This window comes from Callithrix jacchus, chromosome 12 (assembly GCF_049354715.1).
Source record: "Callithrix jacchus isolate 240 chromosome 12, calJac240_pri, whole genome shotgun sequence".
Lineage (NCBI taxonomy): Eukaryota > Metazoa > Chordata > Mammalia > Primates > Cebidae > Callithrix > Callithrix jacchus.
Window position 1 is genome coordinate 94,503,300 of NC_133513.1, and position 17,071 is coordinate 94,520,370.

The 17,071-nt window shown below is 48.1% G+C and overlaps 1 protein-coding gene and 1 pseudogene across 30 annotated transcripts in view; both read left to right on the top strand.

Moving 5' to 3' along the window:
• Positions 1-10,779, top strand: part of BTRC (beta-transducin repeat containing E3 ubiquitin protein ligase) — a 205,379-nt gene extending 194,600 nt beyond the window's left edge. For all 29 annotated transcript variants that reach the window (XM_035268832.3, XM_035268841.3, XM_078346322.1 and 26 more), the window contains 2 exons: positions 4,188-4,380; positions 6,593-10,779. In XM_035268832.3, the coding sequence (XP_035124723.1) occupies positions 4,188-4,349 (162 nt within the window). In that variant the 3' untranslated portion in view covers positions 4,350-4,380; positions 6,593-10,779. The remainder of the gene's footprint in view (positions 1-4,187; positions 4,381-6,592) is intronic.
• Positions 765-2,093, top strand: LOC128929329 (coiled-coil domain-containing protein 28B pseudogene; annotated as a pseudogene). Its single transcript, XR_013525092.1, has one exon. The product of XR_013525092.1 is annotated as a coiled-coil domain-containing protein 28B pseudogene (transcript).
• Positions 10,780-17,071: the final 6,292 nt, after the last annotated feature.

Consider the following 17,071-nt stretch of genomic DNA (forward strand, 5'->3'; position numbering starts at 1 on the left):
CTAACAACAGAGCATCAAAACATATGAGGCAAAACACAGAAACAAGGAAAATAGATGCATCCACCATTATAGTTGGAGACTTCAGCAGCCCCTATCAGTAATGGACAGATCTGCCAGGCAACCGATTCAGTAACAACATAGTTGAACTCAGGAGTACCATCAGTCAAATGGATATAATTGATGTCTATAGAATGCTTCGTCCAGCAACAGCAGAATACACATTCTTCTCAAGCTCCCAAGGAAATTACACCAAGGCAGACCACAGTCAGGGCCATAAAATGCACTTTAAAAAATTTATAAGAATAGAAATGATATGGAATATGCTCTCAGATTACACTAGTATTCAGTAATGGAAAGAAAGCTGGAAAATCCCAAAATATGTGGAGATTAAACAACACACTTCTAAATAACACATAGGTCAAGAAAGAAATCTCAAGAGAAATTGAAATGTATTTTTTTAATTTTTACTTCTCATTTTTGTGGGTACATAGTAGGTTTATGTATTTATGGTGTACATGTGATGTTTTGAAAAGTATTTTGAAGTGAATAAAAATGAAAATACAACTATCAAAATTTGTGGGATGCAGTGAAAGCAGCTCTTAGAGGGAAATTTATAGCACTGAATTCACAGCTTAGAAAAGAAGATCTAAAATCAATAGTGTAAGCTTTCACTAGAGCCAACTAAGAGAAGGGCAAATTAAATTCAAAGTAAGTAGAAGAATAGAATAAAAACTAGACCAGAAATCGATGAAATTGAAAACAGGGGGAGGGAACTTGCACTGAAGAAGCATCACTCGAGACCCCAAACCTCCAGGTGTGAGACCCAGATGGCACCCAATGGATGACGAGAAGAAGAAACGGAGTCCCAAGCCCTGCCTGGCCCAGCCAGCCCAGGCCCCAGGCACACTACGCAGGGTCCCTGTGCCTACCAGCCACAGCGGCTCCTTGGCCCTAGGACTTCCTCATCTGCCATCCCCCAAGCAGCGGGCCAAGTTCAAGAGAGTAGGCAAGGAGAAGTACCGCCCAGTGCTGGCCCGAGGTGGAGGCGGCTCTGCAGGCACGCCCCTGCAGCACTCCTTCCTGACCGAGGTGACTGATGTCTGTGAGATGGAGGGGGGACTCCTGAACCTGCTCAATGATTTTCAGTCCAGCGGGCTGAAGGCCTTCGGGAAGGAATGCTCCTTTGAGCAGCTGGAGCACGTTCGGGAGATGCAGGAGAAGCTGGCTCGGCTGCACTTCAGCCTAGACGTGTGTGGGGAGGAAGAGGATGATGAAGAGGAAGAGGATGGGGTCACTGAGGGGCTGCCGGAGGAGCAGAAGAAGACGATGGCTGACCGTAACTTGGACCAACTGCTTAGCAATCTGGAAGACCTGAGTAATTCGATCCAGAAGCGGCACCTGGCCGAGAACGCCGAGCCTGAGGAGCAGTCTGCTGCGTAGGTGTCTCACGCAGACCCACACTGGTCCTCGCATTCTCTTCAAATTGTGACTTTTTACGGACTCGGGCTGGTGTTCCACGGCCCTCCAGGTGCTATGCGGGAGGGGGGCAATGGATGCAATTAAACCAGAGAGAGAGAAAGAAAAAAGAAAAAAAAAAAGAAAACAGGAAATCAATGGAGTACATCAAGACTAAAAGCTGGCTCAAATAAATAAACTCTGTCTCAAAATACACAAATAAATATTTGATTCAGGCATATGTATGGGCTTCTCCCTCCCCACCTCGCCCAGACAAGAGTTGCCCAGGCTGGAGTGCGGTGGCACTCAATTCACTGCAACCTCCGCCTCCCGGGTTCAGTCAGTTCTCCTGCCTCAACCTTCCAAGTAGCTGGGATTACAGGTGCTTGCCACCACAGTCAGCTAATTTTTGTGTTATTAGTAGAGACTAGGTTTCGCCATGTTGGCCAGGCTGGTCTCGAACTTCTGACCTCAGGTGATCTGCCTGCCTCTGCCTCCCAAATCTGGGATTACAGGTGTGAGCCACCATGCCCAGCCATGTATGGTCTTTTTTTTTGCCCTTATGTTTAGTAATTTCAGTTTCTGAAGTATTTGAAAATGTGCCAATAAAATGTAGTAACTCTTAATTAAAAAAAAAAAAAAAATCCTCAACAAAATGTTAACAAATCTAACAATGTATGAAAAGAATTGTACACTGTGACCAAGTGAGATTTATGCCAGATATGCAAGGCTGGTTCAGCATTCAGAAATCGATTAATGTAATCCATCACATCAGGGGGCTACAGAAGACAAATCACATGCTTATATCAACAGATGCAATAAAAGCATTTGACAGAACTCAACACCCATTCATAATAAAAACTTTAAGCAAATAAGGGATAGAGAGGCTTTTCCTCAACTTCATAAAGAAAAATGCAAATTAAAATTATAAAATACTACTACAAACCTACCAAAATAACTGAAATGTAAAAGATTGGCAATATCAATTATTGGTGAAGATGTGGAGTAACTGGAACTCTGATAAATTGTTGATGTGATTATCACAACTTTAAAAAAATGGTTTCAGAGTATCTTCTTTTCTTTTTTTTTTTTTTTAATGCTGTTCTCATGAGAGTTTCATAGTATTTTCTAAAGCCAAACATTCACCTACCCCATGGCCCAGCAAGTCTACTTCTAGTTGAAAAGAGTGCATATGTTCAGTAAAAGACACGTACATAAATGTTCATAGCAGCTTTGTTTTATAATAGCCATCAACTGTAATTAGCCCATATGTCCACCAACAAGAGAATAGATGGATTATAGCATTTCATACAGTGGAATATCAACCAGTAATAAAAAAGAATGAACTACTGTTTTACATGCAGTAACACAGAAGAATCTTATAATGTTGACTAAAAGAAGCCAGGCATGGGCCAGATGTGGTGGCTTACACCTGTAATCCCAGCACCTTGGGAGGCCGAAGCACACAGATCACGAGGTCAGGATGTTGAGACTATCCTGGCCAACATGGTAAAACCCTGTCTCTACTACAAATACAAAAATTAGGTGGGCATGGTGGCGCGTGCCTGTAATCCCAGCTACTCAGGAAGCTGAGGTGCGAGAATTGCTTGAACTCAGGAAGCAGAGGTTGCGGTGAGCCAAGATCGCTCCACTGCACCCCAGCCTGGGCGACAGAGGGAGACTCCATCAAAAAAAAAAAAAAAAAAGCCAGGCACAAAAGAATACATACCCTGTGGTTATATTTATTGGAAATTCAATAAAAGATGAAACAAATTAATAACAACATTGGGCCAGGCACAGTGGCCCACACTATAATCTCAGAGCTTTGGGAGGCCAAGGCAGAAAGACTACTTGAGTCCACGAGTTCAAGACCAGCCTGGGCAACATAGCAAGACCTGATCTCTACAAAAAAACAAACCAGACATGGTGGCATGCATCTGTAGTCCTCACTACTTGGGAGGCTGAAGCATGAAGATCACTTGAGCCCAGTAGTTTGAGGTTACAGTGAGCTATGATCACACCACTGCACACTAGCCTGAGCAACAAAGCAAGATGATGATGATGATAAAATTGGAGTGGAGTAAAGGTAACATTGTTTAGTAAGGGGTGTGAAGATTGTTTTCCAGCATGCTGGAAACATTCTACATCTTCATCAGGGTGGTGGTAACTGCCAGTGGTATGCTAGAACAGACTCATACTCACTTATTAGAGCCAGCTATTAGATATTCATGAATTTTGCAAGCTGGTTGACTATGACTAGCTTATCACTGGCCATGGTAAGAGTTTTTAATGCCATGGAAATCTACCAGTGGTTTTACCAAGTAGTCAAGTTCGGTTGATAAACATTTAGCAGTATACTACTACTTATTGCTCACCAACTCACCAACTCTGACTATAGAAGGCCCTTAGAGAAGATAAAAACCAGTGAGGTACTAAGGAATGCTGTTATCCAGCCTAAGCCAAAAAGGGTTGGCAATAAGAAACATTAATAGCTGCTATTGAGCATGTCTTGGTCAAAGAATATTACTTTGTGTACAGCTGCCTAGTGTTTGACTTTTCCATTCTGCCTTTAGCCACAGTAAATTTTCTCTATTTTTGAAAACAACTTAATGGTAGAAAATTAACAGCAAATCATAGCCTTTCTGTAGACTCCTTTTGACATCTTGCTGAATTGGTGTCCTTTTGATTTTGAGTAATTCAAGTTCCTACCCTTTTTGTTTCTTCTTCTTTAGGAGCATTCCGGAAGAGTTTTTCGACTCCAGTTTGATGAATTCCAGATTGTCAGTAGTTCACATGATGACACAATCCTCATCTGGGACTTCCTAAATGATCCAGCTGCCCAAGCTGAACCCCCCCGTTCCCCTTCTCGAACATACACCTACATCTCCAGATAAATAACCATACACTGACCTCATACTTGCCCAGGTATAAAAATCTATTATGTACATAACACTGTGGGTAGGAGATGGGATATTAGTTGTAAGGTGTTGCTATTTCATGGAGCTTTCTCCTGCTGTTTGTGTCCCCCAAGTCCTATAAAGCCAAGGAAGCAGGCAATGTGAGACAGGGCTAAAGCTGCCATAGTGGACAGTGCCTTTCACCAAGGTAGCCAGCCTCAGTTCTAGATGATTCTAGGGTCCTATTTGTGTGGTAAGCCTCGTCATTCCTGCCCTAGTTATCCAGTAGCATTGTTATGAAAATAAAATGAGATTTGAATCAGTTTGAAAACCTAAGTACTGTAATAATGCAAAGGCCTGTGATGTTTAAGTTCCCAGATCAAACAATACCTACAATAGTGTCCTTTCAAGCCAAGTAGACACTCTGAGGTCTAATGTGTGACTGGAAAGATCTCTTGGTGAAAGTTCACACTGACATATAAATAAAAGGGCATATTTTAAAAGGAATATAAAAAGTAGCTTTTATATCCCTGTCCTCATTCCTCAACCCTCAACTCTCCAAAAAGACAGACCTGTCTTTTGACCTCTGACGTTGGTGAGAATTCCATGTGTCCTCGCACTCAAGTCTCCAACGTCTCTCTCAGGCAGGCAGGATATTTTAGACCCTAAAATATCCAGGTTGTCCATACATACTATGGTATATTCATATTGTACCTGGTGTTCTAATCAGTTCGAATGCTGCTGAGGAGCATTGCTATCATTAGTATTTCCCACGTGTGCCTCAGTTCTCGTAGCAGAAGTACACATTCACTACATGTTTCTGCATCTCTCTTTCCAGTGTTCCTGCTGAGGGCAGTGATTCATGCCCAGCTGGGCTTGCCTCAGCACCCCTTTCTCTCACAGAAGACATGGTTCTTATTCCTCAACCAGGTCTCACAGGCTGTGTGCCCTTAGACAAATAACTTCCCAGAGCCTGAATCTCCTGATGAGTAACATGAGGGGCAGCACTCACCTCACAGAGCCCTGTGAAGGCTGCATGGAGATACTGTATGGAAAATTCCTACTGCTTAGCTCAGTGCCGAGTACATAGCATGCCCTCAGGAAAAAGAGGTCATTAGCATTAATATTGCAGTCTCCATATACGTACCCCCGCCTTTTGCCCAAAATTTTCTCTTCCTTAGACTTCTGTGTCACTTTGCCATTTTTAATATTCTTCCTGGCTTTCTGATTATTTGTGCCTCCTTCCCCTCTTACTCCTGAGACGTAGATATCTCTCCTAAGAGTCTTCTGTGGCTTTTCTCATTATTTTTATTTTATTTCTTGAGACAGGGCTTCACTCCTGTCACCCAAGCTGGAGTGCAGTGGCACAATGTTAGCTCCCTGCAACTTCACCTCCCAGGCTGAAGTGATTCTCCTGCCTCAGCCTCCTGAGTACCACAGGCACATGACACCATGCCCAGCTAATTCTTTCTATTTCTATTTCTTTTTTTTTTTTTTCACCATGTTGCCCAAGCTGGTCTTGAACTCCTGAGCTCAAGTGATCCAAAGTGTTGGGATTACAGGTGGGAGCCACCACGCACAGCCTGTCTCTGGTTTTTCTTCCTTACCTGAGGTCCCCTCCTTGGCTGCCTTCTCTCTTCCCAAGGCTTGGCTCTCATCTCAATGTAGAAGACTCAGATTTTTGTCTCCCATCCAAGCCTCTGCCTTAGTCTCCAGGCCACATTTCCAGCTGCCATTCACACAGCTGTCCTTGAAGAGCAAGAGCCCTTCTAGTGATCACATCCTCAACTACACCGTCCCCTCCTTTACATTACTGGTACCCTCCAACCACACAGCCAGGCCAGCTTTTCATGACTCCCCCACTTCTGTTAATGGGACCACCATATTCATGGCCAATCAAAGGCAGAGCCCACAGAGCCATCCCTCACCCCTGCTCTGCCATGCTACAGGGCAGGTGAAAGCTAAGCCAGTTATGGTCACTCAGCCTCATGACATCAGAGTCACTCTGCTTGAATACCACAGCCCTGAGCATGTCAGCAAGCCCTGCATTTAGTATAACTTACCAATCAGGCCAGGTCACCTTAGACAGAAGCTCCTGCATGACATAGGTGGAGAGCAGGCATTAGGAAGGACCCCTAAGCCTTTTCCCCATTGGCAGCTAAGTGAATGCTCTCTTCTCTTCAAGCAAGTAAGAAATACCGGGAAAGGGGCTAATGACTGTTTGCTCTGTTTTCACACAGGACCCATTAAAGTTGCGGTATTAAACGTATCTGCCAATACCAGGACAAGCAACAACAGTAACAAACTACTGCCCAGTTTCCCCGGACTAGCCGAGGAGCAGGGCTTTGAAACTCCTGTTGGGACACAGTTGGTCTGCAGTCGACCCAGGATGGTCTACTCAGCACAGCTGACTGCTTCAGTGCTGCTATCAGAAGATGTCTTCTATCTTTTGTGAATGATTGGAACTTTTAAACCTCCCCTCCCCTCCCCTCCTCCTTTCCTCTCTGCACCTAATTTTTTCCCATTGGTTCCAGACAAAGATGACTTATAAATATATTTAGTGTTTTGCCACAATCTCTCTTGCTTTGCCATTAAGCAGAAGAACTAGTTTCCCTATATAGCCTGCTGGGAAAGACCCACTTCTAGTGGATGGGGGGGTGGAATGCAGCTTCAAGCCAGATAGTGCCCAGTGTCTCCCCATTAATGCAGGAATGGGAAGCACCTGGCCAGAGCAGCGCAGTCCCACTGTGCTTAAGAGGAGACGGAGCTCTCTGTATAGCCTCTGAGGAAAAAAAAAAAAAAAAAAGAAAACAGGAGTGTATACACTGGAAGATCTGGGCCTCCTGCCTGCCTTCTCTTTGTTTCTCTTCCTCTTCCCTTCTACTTTCCCACTCCCCTTCAACAACTCTTTTCTCTCTGCTCCACCTGAGAAGAAAGTATATGAAGAGAGTGTCCTCCTTTAGCATGAGGCAGATCAGCCAGAAAATGCAATACTTGCAAGAGTTAAATGCTGTTCAGTCAAGATTTCAGACCCAGGCCTTTGCTGCAAGTGACCCTGTGGCAACAGTGGATTCTCGGACATGATACTCTCATCATATTTGCAACTCTTCTCTCTCTTTCCCCACACCCAAGAGGAGGATGGGTAGGCGGGGGAAGCAGAAGTTTCCTGGGCCCCATCAATGGCTGTATCTTTTCTGGACTCAGCAGTCTCCTTGATTCCATGTAGAGTGTGGAAAGGAGTTGCTGATTGCATTTCCTCTCATTAACAATTAGGTGTGTAATAAAAAGCATTGTACTTCATCTTAAATCACTAGTAAGGCTCAGCCTACAGAAAGGTTTGAAATGGCCAAAGCCAGTCGCTTGGTGCATTCTGCATAATGGTTTCCATCTCTGATTTCTTCATCAGGGCCTGTGAGTACCCAGGTGCCTGTATCTTTGCCAAGACCATGATCAAAGTAGCTTAAGAGAGATGGTCAGGAGAAAATATCATCTCTCAAAAATTGATCTCACCCTGTGAACCTTGCACTGCAGAACCAACCTTCTGCTTCTCCCACACCCAGTGTCTGCAGAAGGGCAAAGCGGCCCAAGAGAGAGGATCAGGGTGAAGTTTGGCACACAGGGTTTATTAATGGGGCAGAAACTGCCTTTTCTTCCTCCTCCTGACCTTATTTTGCTCTCCACTCTCCCCAACCAGTAAAATATCTGTGGCAATTGGTGAACAGCATAAACAGCTGGACCTCAGCAAAGGCCAGGCAAACCTGGCCACTCAGAAGGTAGCTGTGTGAGTTGCCAGCTAGTGGGCTTCAGGTGCAAGGGCACCTGTGCCACACCAACCCAGAAGCACAGAGAATACTATTAATGTGCACCCAGCTGGTCTTCCCAGGCAGGAGTGGACCTGCATGAGCTATCTCCGGTAGTATGGGTGCACCCAGCAGAGGCCCCTGGTTGGCAAGAAGGTATCCTCTTCCCAAGGTGTACCCAGACTGAATGTTGTTATTGCATACTGAGAGGCAGTTTATGCATATGCATTCTACTTTTCCTGCTTTATGGGTACTTTTAAGCTTTTAGTTCCAGGTTATATTGAGAAAATATTTCCCAGTGTAATGATACATCATTGCCTAGGAAGTATTTTCTCAGTATAATTCCCTTACCCGCTACCCAAATTCTACAGAGAAATGTTTTCTACTTGGCCACTATCAGGGTTCCTCATCTGTTGTGTTGACTATTCATGGTTTTTTGATTGCCTAAGGATTTTGCTGTAGATGAAGGGAGAGGGCTGTCAGCCCTGAAAAACACATAGGTCAGATATTTAAAAGGCATGGGTTTCGAGCTGTCTCAAAATATTGTCCAATAGCCATAACTTTACTAGCCCTTCTGACATATGCTGCTATTACAAAGTGGAAGCTGTTGAATGTTTATTGGTGCCCAGGGTTTTGCTCTCCAATCTAGGTTCAGTTGAAAGAATTTTGTTTCTAAGACTATTTTGAAACATGTCCAGTACATCACAGAGGAGATCCGGGCGGACCCTGCAGATGTGGAGCCGTTAGCCCAGTTGAGGATATCCTCCAAGTTATCCTCTCTGCTGCTGATGGAAATGGGAATGAAGTTAAGTGGTCTGAAAAACTTGAATCGTTCACATTTCTCAGCCCTGGGGGTCATTTACCAGTTCATTGTAGAAGAAATAATCAGGTAAGTAAAAGTTCATTTCCAGAGAAGGTAAACCCTACTTACTATCTCTGCATGATTTCAGTGGGAATTGATTATCACTAATCCCCAACTGGGCTAGAATAAATGTAAAGTTTGACCTTTTAAAACAAAAAGAGAGGCAAAGTCTCAGCATATTCCAAGGAGTGGTAGAAACAGAGCTGAAGGTGTCCCCATTGTAGATTAGTCTCTTCTCACTAAAATTTACTTCCCAATGTAGGGCCTAAAGGAAACCTTTCTTAAAGACAAGCTGAAACCCCTTGGAAGGCAGGTAAGGAGGTATGCGTGTACCTGTTACAGACACGTGACCTCTTGGTGCACACTGGGGCTACTTGGACAAGACCAGCATGCCTTGCTGCACGTGTGTGTATTTCACTGCTGAGAACATCCTTTTCTGTATGCAGTCTGAAAGGATGTGGATTACAGATGGAAGGCCGTTGCACTTGTCCCTTGACAAAATTCTTTCTGGTGTCTCCTAACTTTAGACACGGGAACTCTTTTTGGATCTCTACTGACAAGTAATAAAGTCCAGCCCTCATAACTTGTTTCCGAACTAGAAAAGACTGTGAGACCCCTAAATCATTCTGGTTTTTTTTGGCTTGAGTAAGAACAGTCCTTTTTTATTTTTCTTCTGTACAGTCTAAAGCTACAGAGAAAAAAAAAACTGCAGTCTTCCCTTGCTGACTCCTGGTACCATTGGTCTGAAGAGCTGTAGTTGGTCTACTCCTTACTTAGCACTTGATTGTGTGGGGAAACAAAGGTGGGAGGGGTGGGGAATACTGGAAATAATCAGGGCAGTTTTTTTCTTTCCTGGACCTTGGTACAGTTGACCTTCTCAGCATTTCCCTTTTGCCTTAGATGGCAACACCCTCCAGCCCGAAGCAGAGCAATCCAACCCAGATTAGTGCAGCCCTGAGGCCTAGCCTTCGGTCTCCCTGGTCTTCATACAGCTGCACCAACAGACAGACCTCCTTACTTTAACCACAGTGTCAACATAGTGTCAGAAAGAGAGCATCTCTTAAGGGAATAAAACTGAGTTTTGCTTCTTTACCTGTAGTTCATCTGTGGTGTCAGAATCCTTGGAGCTGAAGAGAGAAATCAAAAAAGCATGATGATGGTTGCCTGGTTTCAGGTAGAACTTAATGCATTGATCTTTAGAAACCCCTTCTGTTGAAAGTTGAGTACCCATGATCTAAAATGTCCTGGAGGCAGATGACATCTAAAATATGTGCTTTCCAACCAGCACAGCTGGCGCTCTTAGCTCCTGATTGGTTGTGTGTGTGTTGTATTAAGGATCGGTGCAGTAAGTTGTATTTTAAAGTGTTACCTCCCCTCCTAACCCTTCCCCTTCTTGGACACTGAAGGAAAAGACCAACTAGGACATTAGGCCTCTGGGCACCAAGGAAACAAACAGCTTTCTCAAAGCAGTGACCACTCAAGTCCAACCCAGACAGCTGAGGGATGGCTGGTGAACTCCAACTATGGGACAGGCCTGGCAACACATGTGAGCTTCCCCAAGAACTGTCAGCTGGTTCAGCTCTTTGTTCTCTAGACTCTTAAGTACTGACTGCTTTGACTTTTGTGATTATGTTATGGTGATGTGTAGTCAATGTACCAATATGTTCACAACCTAGGATCATGGTAATAGAGTGCGTTTTGTTTTGTTTTTTTTAACTGTTCAGAAAAAAAGTAACTTAAGTCACAAATATAAGATTAAAGTGAATTTTCTAAGTGTCTTGTCTCCTTGCCCCAGCATCAAAAAGGACAATACATTTTTCAGTATTCAGACTGAGGGGGTGCACAGACAGAATGCCTTTGTAGATAATCTGACATGAGAAAACAAGATTGAGAGAAAGCAGGGATGGATGCTGTGGATGAGCACGGGGTCCCTGGCATACACCTACTACTGTTCCACATTGAGTTAAATTGAAGCCAGAGTCATGTCTCATTTGCGAATTGGTCACCTTAGCCAACCACAGCCCAACCTGAATGCAGAATTTACGTTTTTCTTCTGCAGGTGAAAAGACGAGTTTCCCCTGCATCCCATTTGATCAGTTTATAGGCAAGCAAGCCCACATCTGGGAGCAGTTTCCAGAGGGACTCCAACAAGCTGTAAGAATGAAGGTACCCTTGACCATCTGGTGTATGACATTACAGTTCCTGAGTGAAATCCCCCTTCCCTCCTTCAGACAAACAGAGAGGTACAAGGTTGCAGGCATTGGCCAAATGGGACTCTCTCCCACTTAGTCCTGTCCCCCTCCCCTCTCTAGTGTCATAGGATCCTTGCCAAAATCGACCTGTCCTTGTTTTAAAATCTATGGGCTTTTTGTATTAATAACCCTCCCACATGACCAAGGTTCCCTGGCTTCCATCAGCCTTGTAGTCTCATTGTCTTGTCTGGACTGACCACTGGCCATGAGAGCAGTCTCCCACTGTGGTCAGCATCAGGGCTCCTGTGCCGAACCCTCCCTACTAGAGCTGGAAGAATGTCAAGAGCATCAGGTGCACTCAACTCTTTGCCAATGAGGAAACTGTAAGAATGAAGGTATCCTTGACCATCAAGAGGATCAAGAAAAGGGACCCACATTGCCCAAAACTACACTGAAGTCTTCTCCCTAATAACTAAGGACAGGCAGCACCAGAGAGAGAGAGAAAGGGAGGGAGGTGTCACAGAAACCACTCTAGGGCCACTGGTATCTGCTCAGTTATGTCCCTCACCAGCTGGGCTTCTGAGCAGAAACTGAGCCTGTTTGTGGACCTCACCCTCAAACCCTGTCAGATCTCTCACCCAGGAAGGGTGGGGTCTAGGGCCTGCCCTGGGAAGATTCACCTTCATAGTTGTGGTTTTCTACTGCCAGGCTGGGCCAGGAATCCCTTCTCCCTTTAAACCTATAGCCACCATCAGCAATGACTAAGGGGAGGAGACCTCTCTTCTTCTTGATTGGCTCTTGCCAATTAAGAGCATTTTATTAGGCTGCTAATTAAAGGCACTTCGTTAGCAGCAGGAGAGGCCGAGTGGGTGCCTGGTGAGACAGAGCCGAAACCGGGAGAAATTGTTTTCTTCCCCCTATGGAAGCAGAGCCTCTCAGGGAACCCTCTCAGTCCCCACCTTCTCCTGCTGCGCCTACTACACCCCTTGCTTTCAATTAGCAACTCTGAGGGGAGCAAGGTCATTATCAAACCCAAGCTGGAGTTCCCCTCCACCACCAGCACCACCTCAGGCTGCATGCGGTCCTCAGGGGCTGGCCAGGCCCCCAGGCACCTTATGAACCTGGGCCCGGAGAAGGAGAGGCTGGGCAGCCCAATGGGGAGTGTGTTCTCCCCACTAAGGAATGGGGCATGGCTCCCCAAGCAGCTCAGGTGAATGTCACCTGGTTCTCACCATTGGGGCCATCCCAAGCAGTCACTGGATGACTTGGTCACATAGTGTGAACCCCCCATCCCCCTTTCTTCAACAAAGGCTCATGATTTCATGGAGAAAATGTGCCCTTCCCACCCGTGACTGACAGTCCCCGGGCATTTTCCAAGAGCAGAGCCCATGTAGACCCTGAATGGGTCCAGGAGAGAGGGCTGACAGTTTGACAATCCTGGCCATGCAGACCCTTAAGAGACTCCTGTCCCTGAGCTCACGTCACATGTGAGGCACTTCCCCTGGATGGTCCAAATGAGCCCCCTGCAAAAGAGGAGAGCCTGGCTATGACCTAGGACGTGGAGGCTGGCATGCAGGACCACTCCCTCTCCAGAGCCCTGCCTGTCCCATCTTGTGCCCACCTCACCCCTCAGTTAACTGCAGAATTAGCACCAGCCTGGGCTGTGAGGGCAGATTTATGACTAGGCCTGCTTCCCTCCACTTAACCCGAGGCCGGCCGGGGCTCCAGACACTAAATTAGATTTTTGACAATTAGAGAGACTAATGGGCACATAGCCATCCCCAGAGCCAAATATCCAGATCCAGCAAGACCATTCTTTAATATCCACCACCGGCCAGCCCAGCCCTCCCCTGGCTGCCCCCTTCTCCCTCCCATGGGTAGGCATTTCTTTCCCCAGCCCCTGTCTCTCTTTGCCTGGGCTCTACATGCACTCCCAAGCTGGCTCTGGTTTCTGTTCCCTCTCTTACCTACTCTCAACTTCTAGCCCCTTGCCCAGTGCCAGCCTGGCTCTAGAACTCAACCCCTCTCTCCGTGGCCTTTAGCTTCCTTTTTGTAGTTTGAACACTTGTCTCTTCAGCCCCACTTTCCCCAGGACCCATTTATCTGTCATCTTCCATGTGCCCGGAGCAGACTGCAAGCCCCTTGAGGGCAGAGGCTTAGCCCCTCTCTGGGTCCTAAATGCTCCACACCCAGTTGGTTGTTTCTGGAGACTCCGCCTCCCTCCCCCTCCCTCTGAGCCACTGGGTCTTCAAGGACCCCCAGGCCTTGCCCTCTTGGCACCAGATCCACCCTGGTCTGGCCTGGCTCTGCCGGGCTTGGGTGGCTCCCCCTTCCCTGCAGCCCCACAGGTCTGGCCAGTCTTGGGCTGGGCGGGTAATGAGATTGCAGTAAGGAGTGGGGGGAGCTGCTCACATTCACTCAGGCGGACTCATAGCTCTGTCAGGCTGATTGGTCCTGAGTGGAAGCACAAACGGCCCCCCACGGACACACTGTGATTGGTTATAAAATTACAAGCATTTGTCCTGCTGTCAGGGGCCTTCCTCCCGCCCCTCTGCCTGCCTGCCTGGGCTCCCACCATTCCCCACCCATCCCTCTCCCCAACAGCGTTTGCCCACACACCCCAAAGGACCTGGCCAGGGGCCACCACAGCAGGCAGGGCTAAGAGGCTGAGGCCACCAGGCTCCCAATGGGGCAGGCTTTCCTACCTTGGCCCTGGAGTGGTCACATTGCAGGCTGGCCTCAGAGTGATCTGACCCTGTGCTCAGGGTTTCCTGTCCCCTGAGGATTGGTGGGGGTGGAGGCCCAGGACAAACAGGCCTTGGGATCCTCAGGAGAGGAAGAGGTGTCCTGAGCCCCAGGCCTCCCAGGGACAACCAATGCCTGCAGCTTTAGATGTGGTCCCAGGCTGGAGCTGTGGAGCAAGGGCCTGCCCTGCTGCAGGGGAGAGCAGCAGAAGCCAGGTTGGCCACAGAAGCCCATCTCTCCTCCCTCCAGGTGGCCAGACCCTTTCCCTGTATCCTGACCTCCAGCTAAGGACAAATCAGCCCCCAGGAGAGTCCCTGAAGCTTAGGCCAGACCAAAAAGACAATATGGCCCACCAGAGCCTTGCTATGGTTACTGATCTGTAGGCTGAATCCCCTAGGCCTGCCTCTTAGACACCCCCACCCCGGGCCTTGACAGGGGCCTGGTTACCCCCAAGCATGAGTGCCTCGAAATAACACCTAGTACTCTCTTATGCTTGCACAGAAACACCCACTTCTTCCTGGCTGAGACCCAGGCACCAGCCCAGGTCCTCACCCCAGCTGCACAGCCTCCTTCCCACTCTTGTTTCTCCAGCCAAGCCCTAGACACCGGCCCCTGACCAACCTCCAGCTCCAGCCTCAGTCCTTCCTCTCTGGAGGCTCCAGGCCACCATGTAACCTGCTTGGAGAGATGCTGAGGGAAGGGTTCCCCAGCTTGGAGAGGGGAGTGTTAGGAGAGCAGCGTCTCCTGGCTGTGGGCCACAAGGTGCCTTCCTGCCATCCGTAGCTCATTCGCAGCCCAGAATGTATTTGCTGTAATTACATCTTTAATTAGGGTTGTGATGGCTCATTGTTCACCAACAATGATGGATGGGTCCTCCAGCTTGCCATCCTCCCTCTGTCCAGCACCCTCCAGGTCAGCTCTCCCCCAGCTTTGAGGCTGGGAAAGTGATACATAAGTACCGCCCTCCTCCCACTGAGTCACAGACCCTGAGGCCTAGGAGCAGCCATGAGCTCTGCTCCAAGGGTAATGATGTCCTTTTGGGTTCCGGGGGCTCCCAAGGGATTCGACAGATCCTGATACCTTCACCGAGGGCTGCCTGCAGCAAGGCTGCAATCTCCCCATAGCCACCAGATGCCTCCTTGGTCCAAACTGCCCAGGCCAGGAGGTGGTCTGACATTGCCCTACTCGCACCCCCCACACACATGCCAGATCACACCACCACACCCAGACTGGGCCCGGGGCCACACACACCTTGTCACAGGAGCTGACAGGTACAAAAAGAAAGCCTTGCAGGATGGAGAGTGAGTGGGCAGCCTTAACTCCAAGCTCCCCTGTGATTGAACTGGTGTCTCAGACCAAGGTGAGGCCTCCCTTCCCCCACACACTTCACCCACCCAGGCCATACGCCCAGGTCCAGGGCTGCAGGTGTTGGATGTTTGGTGACTCCATGAGCAAACAGGTCCACCAGTGAGAGGAAATCCACGCTCCTGTTTGGAGGTCATGGGCTGGTCGGGGCCCACACGGAGCAGAGGGGCTGGTTCAGGCCGTGGAAACCCAGGAACCTCTAGGAGGCTTATGGAGGTGAGAGCCCTAATCTGGGCTAAAGCCCCAAGTGGCACCCTCCTGGCCGTATGAACTGGGTGTGTCCCCTAACCTCTAAGTGTTCCCTCATTTATAAAAGGGGGTGAGAACAGAACCCCACCACAAGAGATGACTGGCCAGATTTTCATCGCAATGCTGCATGCCAAGTAAACAGCAGGCTAAGGTGGGAGCCAGAGGGAAAGGGGGGTGGGGTAGCTGCAGGCACAGGAGCTAGGAGAGGGACCTCACACCCCGGTGTGGAAAAGACCTCAATTCCAAGTTCTGCTGGGCACAGAATAGGGGGGTGTGGCAAGGCTGTGACCAGGGTGGTGTAGGATTGGGTGCATAGTTGCACAGGAAGTGCTTTTTGATAGGAACTGGGAGGGGGCCTCTTTTCAGAAGCTGAGGAAGCTCTTCCCAGCATGGGCGTAATCTGGTCAGGGCAGGGCCCTAGTGAGGGAGGCTGCCATGGGGATAATAGGGATGATATCTTCTTCATAGGATGGTTGTGAGGACACCGGGAGAGGTGAATGGATTGGAAGTCTTCAGGGGGCCAGGCACGGTGGCTCATGCCTGTAATCCCAGCACTTTGGGAGGCCAATGTGGGCAGATCGTCTGAGGTCAGGAGTTTGAGGCTAGTCTGGCCAACATGGTGAAACCCTGTCTCTACTAAAAATACAAAAATTATCCGGGCCTGGTGGCTGGTGCCTGTAGTCCCAGTTACTTGGGAGGCTGAGGCAGAGAAATGCTTGAATCTGGGAGGTGGAGGTTGCAGTGAGCTGAGATCACGCCCCTGCACTCCAACCTCCTGACAGAGCGAGACTCAGTCTCAAAAAAAATCCTCAGAGGGCCAGGTGCGGTGTCTCAGCCTTGCAGTATCAGCATGTTGGGAGGCCCAGGAGAACAGGTCACTTGAGCCCAGGAGTTCCAGCCTGGCACAGAGGGAAGGGTGCTGGAAAGACAGCCTTGAATGCCCAGCAGGGGAGTGGAGCCCAAGGACCACATCCCTTCTGTGTCAATGTTTATGGATATGTGGTGCTTGTAGTACCTTATCTTTAAGGTACTGGCCTTGGAGACAGCAAGGTAGGCAAGCACAAGTGGCTTCAGGAAGAGTGGGCAGCAGGAGGAGAGGCAGATGGAGTGCGCCCTCTGCCTTTTCTACTTCCAGCTCTACAGTTCTGTGAATTCCCTCCCTCCACGGGACTTGTCATTTCCCGTGGAGCCTCCCTATTCCTAGGGGTGGCCTCTCAGATCCCCACTCTTGCCCAGTGACCCTCTCCACCCCGCAGGGACCCCCTCACCAGGATAGAAGCCCAGGCTGGAAGGAAGAGTCGTACCTAGCGGTAAGTATGCGCAACATTACATATGTATATTGGAGAGTAAATAACCCCAAAAAGCGCCTTGTAAATAGACTCCGAGTTTATCCTTTATTAATGAGGCACCGAGTGCCCTGCTGTTTTAGAGCAGTGAGACTTTCATAATATCAAAACCTAAATTACACTTGCATCTCTCATCCCAGGGACAAACATCTTTCAGCTC